The sequence below is a fragment of the Priapulus caudatus genome, unplaced genomic scaffold (assembly GCF_000485595.1).
Source record: "Priapulus caudatus unplaced genomic scaffold, Priapulus_caudatus-5.0.1 Scaffold474, whole genome shotgun sequence".
Classification (NCBI taxonomy): domain Eukaryota; kingdom Metazoa; phylum Priapulida; class Priapulimorpha; order Priapulimorphida; family Priapulidae; genus Priapulus; species Priapulus caudatus.
Window position 1 is genome coordinate 189,228 of NW_014577535.1, and position 10,097 is coordinate 199,324.

General features: G+C 47.7%; 1 protein-coding gene across 1 annotated transcript in view; it reads left to right on the forward strand.

Moving 5' to 3' along the window:
- Window positions 1-10,097, forward strand: part of LOC106810798 (arrestin domain-containing protein 3-like) — a 30,777-nt gene that overhangs the window by 16,485 nt on the left and 4,195 nt on the right. The window contains exons 2-4 of the mRNA XM_014814252.1: window positions 5,987-6,133; window positions 6,503-6,726; window positions 8,895-9,077. Of these exons, the coding sequence (XP_014669738.1) occupies window positions 5,987-6,133; window positions 6,503-6,726; window positions 8,895-9,077 (554 nt within the window). The remainder of the gene's footprint in view (window positions 1-5,986; window positions 6,134-6,502; window positions 6,727-8,894; window positions 9,078-10,097) is intronic.

Here is a 10,097-nt window from a genome sequence, read left to right on the forward strand (position 1 = left end):
CGCACATGGGGGGATCGTCAAAACGATTGGGATGTCGGGAAGTGGGGGTCAAAGGTCAAAAAGGTTCAAGAAGGTTGAAAAGAAGGGGGAACATTCAGGCCTTAACTTAAGATATAGGGAGGAAAGTGCAGAATTGCGGCACAAATCTAAACGGCCTCGACCTAGGCTCGATGATAGTCTGGTTAATAGCAGGCAGGGTAGGAAAAGCATCATCTGGGCCGAAATTGGAGCGGTCACAGGCCAAAGGTCATGGGGGCACAGGGGCGCCGCAGATTTTCTACGATTTTTCTGAGGATCATGGTCGATGACGGAGTGCGATTGAAAAACTTTTTTGTTTCAGCCGGTGCGCTAGGCATTTTTGGATGGGCTTTATTGAAGAGAGGACATGAAGATGTCCCTTCGTGAGCATGCGAAGGGGGCGGGAAGAGTAAGGCCCTCGGATAACCCTTTGACCACTAATGGAGGGAGGGTTAAACGATGGAGTTGTTGACGCCTGTTGTCTGTTTAACAAAGGAGAGGTAAAGGGTGGTTTTGCTGGATTTAGAGCCCGCGTCTCCCTTCCCCCCTGCTCCCGCCGGCCACTTCCCCCACGGGGCCTCCCTCGACCCGCCTCCCCGCACCCCGCCCGAGCCCTCCCCCACCCCCGCCCCCTACCCTCAGCTGGGCGATAAGGTGGGCGTGGCCTAACAATGGATGGGGACGCACAGCTTGCGTGGTCGTGCATTTATCCTTGGCCCCGCCTTAAAAAGGGGGGACGACGGCGGGGTCACGACGGAAATTTGACAGAGAAATTTCGGGGAGCAAGAGCAGACTCAGGAGGAGCCCAGACGCTCGTTGCGCCGGGGGGGGATTGGCTTGCGATTGCGGCGGTAACAGCTGGCAGACAGTGGAGAGTCAGCACCGGCCAGTGGGGATGGCACGCGGGGAGGAAGCAGGGCAGCGAGGCGGCGGGGCGCGTTGGACAGTAGGGGTCGGAGTCATGGGACTTTCGCGGGGGGCCGTCGCGGGATGGGGGTGAAAAGCGGCGGTGCTGGGCGGGGCGGCGCCGGGTGGCTGCTGGAGCGTAGTTACGGTGCGTGCGCCTCGCGCAGTGGCCACGCAGGCGACCAGACAGGGGAAGGGGGGGGGGCGCGCGGGTGGTGCGCGGGGGGGCCGCGAGAGGCGGGGGGAGAGTGGAGCTGTGAGGAGGGGGGGAGAAGGGGGGAGAGAGGATGAACCAGGGACCAGGCGACGCGGGGGGAAGGAGCGTCGGAAGAGGGTAGGGTGGGGGGCGAAAGTGGGGATGGACAGGACCGGCACGGGGAGCGGGCGAGGCACAGCAGGGGGGGGGGGGGTGGGGGGGTGGGGGGGGGTTGGGGTGGAGGGAGGAAGTAGAGAAAGGGGGGGGGAGACCGACGGGCCGGAGGCGTAGGCGGAGGGAAAAACGGGGACGGGCCAGAGGGTGGGAAAGAGGGGGGGCAGAACACGGGCGACCGAAGCGGGAACAGTTGGGTAGGGGTGTCTGGACACGGAGGGGAGCATAGGAAGCAATGGGTGAACCGGGGCAGAACGGGTTACGGGGGCGGGCGATGCCGACACTTGCTCAGTCTAACTGGAATGGAGGATGCAGGGCTGACTCGGTATCATAGCCAGACATTCCACACGGACAGTCTTCAGACGAAACTTTGGCCAGCAATCGGGGGTGAACTTGGGCAGGTATCGGGTATGGTTTTTGCGGGGCGGCGGCGGAGTTCCATGTGGACCCAAACCATGGCGGTAGTAGAGCAAACAGTGAACAGGAGATTTAAAAGACAAGCAGGAGGCGTGGGGGTCAGAGGCGGCACTAACTAATGAAAAGGCTGGGTCGGGTTAAGAAGCGGGCAAAACACAGACAGCTTCGGAGCACCACGTGTACAGTCGCAGTGGAGGAGGTACATGCGAGAGATTTTAGAAACGAGATCACGACCACATCGGGAGAATCAGGGAGTGCGAGGTGGGTTCAAAGGTGGAGTGCAGGTGGGGGTGGGGACAACATGCCAGTAGGGGGAGAGGAAGACGCGCACGGATGGGAGCCCCTGGACAGGGGACAAAGGGACCTACAGCGAACCGAGACGCCAGCAGCACAAGATGCCGATGGCGCCAGTTGAGGACCGACGCGTGGAGCGCCGACGGAGATGGCAGGGAAAACGGCAGCGAGCTGCATTACGTAAAAGATCATAGACAGGGAAGGTCGCCGCGATGAAACAGATTAAGGAAGATGTGCAGCGGGTTGCGCATGGGTAATCATTGGGTAACATCGCGCTTTAATCTGAGTCCTGCGGCCGAATCCATTTATCAATATTTTAGTAGTACATGTAGTGAGAGTTGTTCATCTAACTTCTCGGTGTGTGTTGTTGCGTAACATTCAGGAGGTTATCCACAGACTATGGGATGGCTTAGCAAAGCTAAGGAGATGCCAGGCTTTTACAAGCTACTGTCAAACGATGCCAAGGAAAAGACAGACTGGTCTCTCTTCAGGAGGGTCAAATGCCATTCAGAGACAGCGAGAAATTCGAGTTCTGTGTTCATAAAAGCCCGAAGGGCCCATACTGAGTCAAAAGGAATCTAAATGATGTAACCAGCTTCCTAAGGCGAGAGGAAATGTCTGAAAGGCGCAAATACAGGTTTGAAGGTGCACAGTACTAGAATCGGCAAGTCAAAGTCCGTAGTCAGGTGATGGAGAAGGAAAGGCAGGGAGTAGATTATTCCGCGCTCCGTAGCTCTAGAGGAAAATGCACGAGCTCTGTCATCTGCAAGAAAAGCGGTGAGGTTCTGGGGGTTGGTCTGAGTTACGCAGTTAATCGGACAGTAGGATATCTGGAACGCGAGTGACGTCAGATTTCTGTTAGAGATGGAGTAAGGAAATTGATAATAACACTATCTTGCGGATAAATAGGCTGACTTGCGTCCGTATTAGAGATGGATGACCTATTTTCGCTGCCACCAATCAGTATGCGCGACGGAAGCATATAGCCCAAAAACGCAAGGGTACAGATTTTGAAATGGGACACCGCTTTTATTGTAGGTCTTGTATGATGAGGCAATATCCGTCAGCACTCGGCCGTGCAACATCTGTTTACCTTGCAAGTAATTCCCTCGCGAAGACGCCAATAGTTTGGCATATATCGGGTGCGAAAAGTCACTCTCTTTTTGTATTATGGCTAGTGGATTGAGCTCCAAAAACGCTAGTGCTTGTCTCAGAGCGTATTAGTTTTGTCTTCTCTGTACATCTTTTGCCAAAGACTGGTTGAAAAGACACAACGGCTCATCTCGTCTTGGCTGAGATAGCTTGATTAGGTTGTACAGGCGAATGCAGCGGATGCGATCCTCTTTAGCCTGTTTTCCCTCCGTGGCCGTAGACAGACGCCTGGGAACTGGTCAAGCGGCATAGCTTGAATGAGAAAACAAAAAAATAGCCGGCCCAACAAAGAGACTTAAGAGGAACTGCTTCTGACGTTCATCCGTAGGTCCACCCTAGAAGGCAGTAGATTTTTCGTCCTGTCGCATCAGGATAAAGACTCGATTGAGTAGCTCCACTTTCGTGCAAAATCTTTTCCCGTCTAAAGTGTCTGAGACTAGACCATGTCAGCCTCCAAAAGGCTGTAGGCATTTGGCCGTCCTGCCTTTGGGTCACTCGAGCACTCAAGGCAAGCGTCGGTTCGCCTCGAGTCAGTGGATGCAATACCTCACATGACGTAGGTTCAAAGATCGAATTGGTGATAAGGTTTGGCGTCGCCAGCGGAAAAAATCCTTTTCTAGCCTACATTTTCAGCAATTCTGGTGTTACACACCAAAACCGGATGGGTCAATCCGCTGGCCCTCTTCATTCGCATATTTTTCGTTGTTGGATAGTCCTTATGTCCTTGTGCTCACTAGTATTTAAGTCTGGACAGGCCGTTCTGCAGCGTCCATTCGGTGGCTGGGTAGGTGATTTGATTAAGGCGGTTCCTGCTTAAAAACAGGAGTGATGCAGTTCGTTCGCTGGACCCAAGCCTCTGGGAACTCCGTCCGACGGATGGAAGCGTTGCATTGGTGGAGGAGTGGGCCCAATTGTGGGTCACTATATCGATGTGTGCTGGGATATCGAATTGTGAGCGAAGGCTTGTTCTAGGTTTGTAGAAGGTCTCGCACCAGCTAGCAAACAAGCACAGTTAAAAGAGAAGTATAGTTTCCCGGCCCAAGTTTCGATGGCCCAATGTCGGTGAACCATTTGCCGGTCAGGACAGCCGGCCCCAGAGGTCGGCCCGATATCGGAGGGGCTTTCCCCGACGTATAGGCCATGCCTTGATGGACCATTTCGGGGAGGTCCATCCCTATAGTCGGGGACCGGGGAGGAACACTCATATGAGTGGGCTGCTCATCGGCGATGCAAAGCGGTCGCCAGGATGGATATCGGCAAAAACCGGGGGATTGAGAGGGGTACCGAGGCTGGCCAACATCGGTATCAAGCTGGGACATCCAAGACCACATTTCGTTTTTTGGCGGTGGGGGGGGATTGGGGCTGAATCGGGGTTCTAGTTCTTCTGATGAACCCATGGGGGAACTCTGATTAAGCTGACCCAGTAGGCCACTAAAATACTTGGCGGTCCAACTCCCGCCCGGCAAAAAGATAAAGGGGTTTTGGTGGGCTGAGGGCGTGGTGGGCCGTCGGGGCCCTCATTTATTTCGAGGGGGGCTTACCCCCGGCCCTATTTCGAGGCAGGCCCTCTTACGAGGCCAGGCGCTCGTTCGAGGAAATACGGTATGCATTATTGGGCACGTGCACATGCTGATATCTGCATTCACAGCAAATTATATTCTGAAATTTTAATGGAATAGTTTATGTAAAATGGTATGGATATAGTAATAACTAGAAATTCTGTTGTGAATTAACCCATGCTCATTAACCTCCTAGCTCAGTTACATTCACAGTTTAGTGGACTACTTTTAAGCATGTAATCTAAAATATATAGTCTATACAGTTAAATATATAGAGCTCAGTAGTAAGGTTTCTGAAAATGAACATGTAAAAAAATATATCAAGAGTAGATGTGTGCTGTTTTCTCGCGAACACATTTTACTATTAAGTATATCGAATTCACAACTCATGAAGAATGGCCTAGTCTTAGACGTTCTGTCTTCCACTGGCACTGCCCTAACCTTTAATATTGGCTATGTTTCTAATTATAGGTAACCACCTTTTATGCAAGGAACAAGCAAAGATGTTTATCCAGGACCATTACTGCCATTTCGAAAGGCGAGATACAACGTAGGCAGAGTGAGACATGGACCAACGAACCATTGAGAGTCCCACCTTTACCGCCATCTAAGCTTATTGGCTGCAACATTATTGATATTGACTACTTTATTAATGTAAGTTTAGAGTTGCTTATTTATTCACAGTATATTATAATTTTTAGCTCAGCTGACGAAGTCAGATGCAGCTTGTAGAATCACATGATTGTCCGTAAGTCTGTCCGTCAACAGTTGGGCCCAAATCCTAACCGCTCGACGTATGGTCTTGATATTCGAGACGTCGGGGGGGGATCGCGAAAAGGACTCGGGATGTCGAATTTGGGGGTCAAGCGTCAAAGGTTAAAGGCATAGGAGGAAATACGGAATTACAGCACAAATCTCAACGGCTCGACCTACGCTCACCTTTTGCTGCTTGAGCCGTATTTATACGTTTGCGTGCGCTCGCGCATTTTTCCACGATGCACCATACATTGTAAGTGTTGTCTCTTGGTTCTCGCCTAATTTCTTATAATTTGGATCTTTATTATATAACGTTGGATATAATGAACATTACATGACATGAGTGACGTAATATTTAGTGTGCATTATTTTGTATTTACAGTTTTACCTGCACGTGGGCAGCTACATCATGTGTTGAGTAATAAATTTGGAGCGTATGAAAAAGATGCCGAGTTGTGAAATATTGGTTAACACGCACGGAACGTAACAGTTGTTATGTTTTTGACATATGCAGGAATCAAGTTAACTCTCAAAGGTACTGCGTCGGTGCACTGGTCAGAGCGGCACAATACTGGGTCTGGCAAACACAGACACAGTCACACATCGCATTATAGAAATGAGGAACTCTATTTCAACCATGAAATTATGCTATTTTCAAAAGGTATGTTTGGTATAGGCCTACTGATGTTTTATGCCCTGTACAGACTACAAATTTGATCCTACATCTAACTAGTCCAGGCCAAGCCTGGGCCAGATGCCTTGATGCTGTTGATTAGTTTCTTGTTTTGTAATTTGTTGTTTTATCAGAATAATGATGTGAATAATATGTATCCTTAGATATTACTAAATTTCAATAGTGTTTGTGCATAAAATGGCAAATTCTCTATTAGTATTTATGTATATATCTTCTTATCCTAGGAAAACACTGTCGGCCTTTCACAATCTCCCTCGCAATCTTGGTTCAATTGAAGTCACACCTTCTGATAGTCAGAGTATTGGTTAAGTGTACATTCATGAGTTTTGTATACAGAGCCTGGAACTTCAGATAACCCAACGATGCCTGCTGGCAGAAGAGTCTTCGACTTCTCAGTTCAGCTGCCACCGCATCTGCCCTCTACATTTGAAGGTGCACATGGTAATGTGCGCTACAGTGCAAAGGCTTGCATTGACCGTCCGTGGAAGTTTGACCACACAGCTAAAGGAATGTTCACAGTAGTCAGTGTCATGGACCTGAACTCGTCACCAGAGGCTGCAGTATGTATGAGTGTACAGGGATATAAATTAACTTTTGAACAAGGGAGTCTAACGGACTCCCTGCCCTCAAAAAGAGGGAGTCCGCAGTCTAAAGTTCAAAATTTAAGATATTAACAATAACGCATGCATGTGCTTATTTTGAAGATTCATGCGGTTGCACGTCTGCCAAATTTCCTTTGGTCATTTACTGAAAAAAATATGGTAATTCTGCAAGGCCGTGCTCTGGAACGAACTATAGTTGGTATAGCAGAATTTTCAGGGAGTCACATGGACTCCTGCATATGTCAAATCAGGGAGTCCAACAGTAAATCAGGGAGTATTTGACACCTGTAATTTCGCACCCTGGTGTAGCTATTAACTCAACTGAGAACAAAGTGATGTGTTGGAGGGACTCCTGCGTATTTCGCCATGTAACTGAAATATTGATTTATGATACATGACTACTATATAAAATGTATCACTACCTTATAATTGGCTTAGCTGAAAAACCTATCTCTGTCAAAATGCCATCTTCTCAAATTTGATCAACACCATATAATGCACTTTCTGTCACAGGCAAAGTTTGGCGCTAGTTTATCGCTCATGTTACAGCACCACGGTATTGAGTGACAAGCTCGTTGAAGCTGCATGGGGTAGTGAAGTATTGTAAGTCTGTGTTCTATAGACGGTCCAGGTCTCCGTTACACACGCTTCACCTTGGTGTAGCAATGCCACACTAAGATTTTAATGGAAGTTTTAGATAACAAAATCAACATGGTTAGATAGAGGACATGGTTAGATAGAGGACACACAGAACATTTCAAATTTCGAAATTTGATCAAGGTAGTGCTGAGAAATGGACGTTTGAAAATTGAAGGCGGCAACTTTGGGCCTTTCAGCGAACAGCACAGAACAGTAGTTTTTGCAGAACCAGATAGGGGATATGTGATACTAGTACGCTGTAGAAGCTTAAAGTAAAATGTCCTGATTGTGTTTCACCTGAGAGCTTGCATACACCATCTACCGAGAATGCAGACTTGTGTATTTTGATGAAACTGAATGTTCACAGGCACACAGGAACGTACACAAAGGTGCACGCACGCATACACACTCAAATTGAATATCACAATCTCTCTCTCTCTCTCTCTCTCTCTCTCTCTCTCTCTCTCTCTCTCTCTTTTGCTCTCTTCTCTCTCTCGCTCGTTCTTTCTGCGCGCACGTGCTCTCTCTCACCCTTTCTCTCTCCCTCTCTATATATCTATCCATCCATCGATATATATATATATATATATTATATATATAGAGAGAAACAGAGAGCGAGAGAGAGAGAGTGAGACTATATGTATAGTTAGTCTACCCCTGATATGCCCCAGCTATGCAAGCAAGTGTTCGGACAAACTGATAAATGTTGCACGCGCGAAGCAGGGGTGATTCCGTGATGGCGTTACATAGTTATACAGTACACAATCTATTATCCGAAACCCTTGGGACCTGACACGTTTCGGAATTCGGAATTCTTCGGATTTCGGAATGGTAGTACAGTACAGATTTACATACTGTATATCATGCAACTAGCCAGTACTAAAACCCAAGTTTTCAAGAGGCCGAATGCTGTACTGGTACAGTACAATATGTATGAGTAATGTCAAACACATTAATATTCGTCGGGGCGTTTTGGTGCCAAGCGCGACCTCCACGAAAAAACTTTCGGTTTTCAGAGCTTATCGGTTTTCAGAATTTCAGATAACAGGATAATAGATTGTGTACAGTACATTGATTCGTCATGAATACATCATGATCATATATGACAAGCGAGATGATTTCAAACTGACCTTTTATGGACAGGTTTTATGCAATTATCTCCTGTTTCCAGAGTCGCGTACTGTTTCATGAAAATTTTGGAGTTGGGTACGACGGCGCGACAGTAGGAGCAGGGGGAGCATGGGATGGTCTGTGTCATGCAGTCATGAACTTTCACACACTACAAGTACTACACTCCTGGAAAACGTATAAATAATGCAAATGCAGTAGTGATATTTCATATAGGTCATGCTGTGCCCCGGTGTGATAAATCACAGTAATTCTTGTCTATCGGCGACCTGCTCCCGTTCATGCTGTCCTAGCTATTACACGTAATACTGTAACATCAAGTGATGACTGCCATTGTGTGTTTCTCTTACTGTTTTTAGAGTCCCGTGTCTGGTCACAATGAGAAGTACCTGTGCTGCTGGTGCTGTAAGGAGGGACCTATCTCTTGCCAAGCGAGTATCCCTCACATGGGCTATGTACCAGGAGAAAACATCTATGTGTCGGCTGACATTGAGAACAATACCAACAAAGGGTGCAACTACTCTAAAGCAGAACTTATAGCGGTATATATATAGTGTCTTTTTCATACGTACCAGTTTGCACATATTCCAGCTTGCAATGTAATGGTATATACCGTATTTCCTCGAACGAGCGCCCAGGCCCTTATTGTTTTAAACTGTCTCATTGCCCCGGCCCTTTTTCGAGGCAGGCCCTTTTTCGAGGTCCGGCGCTCATATAAATGTATGCCTTATTTCAAGTACAAGTACATTTTTATCAGTCAAAATCTAATAGAAATCTCTAAATCTTCCGAGGTAAACATATTTTCGTTTGAAATTTCATTCAACTTCCCCACAAAACATGTCGCAAATTACAGTTTACGACGCTAATTATAACTTGTCAAGTATGGAAAGCATCTGACAATTTATTATCGCAAATTTATTTCAAACAAACAGAAGACATGAAACAAATGAACATTCGATGTCTCTGTGATTTCATGTGTCTCTTGTTGACGTTGTTGTTAATCTCATAATAAAATGCAAAGCCTAAACAGCTCGCTCAATATGCAACATTTCCAAAACAGCTCGCCCTAAATCACTAAAGCTATGGTCTCCACAGCCCAGCGCCACGACACGACACGGCAAAAAGCAAGCCCCGTAGGGCCACCGCACCACCAGCCGATTGCTGCAATCAAAACAATACATATGTGATTTCGGCGCATTGTGTCTGAGCGCATTGTGTATCACTTGCCTGGTTCAGAGATCCAGAAATTAGCATGCTGCTTGTCGCTCCATTGCTATATGGTAGCGCTGAGCAAACAATATCAATTTCAATGTGAACATATCACATCTCATGACCTCGCGCCCTCATTTTATTTCGAGGAAGGGGCCATTACCGCCCCGCCCCTATTTCGAGGGCAGGAGCCCTCTTACCGACGGCCATGGCGGCTCCCGTTCCGAGGAAATACGGTACGCTCACCTATGAAAACCTTAATATAGTCAGGATCAGGAGTGAGAAATAACAAATAAATAATCTTACTAGCTCATTTACCGCCGTCCTCCCAGACGATTCTCGAGTGGGGTCTG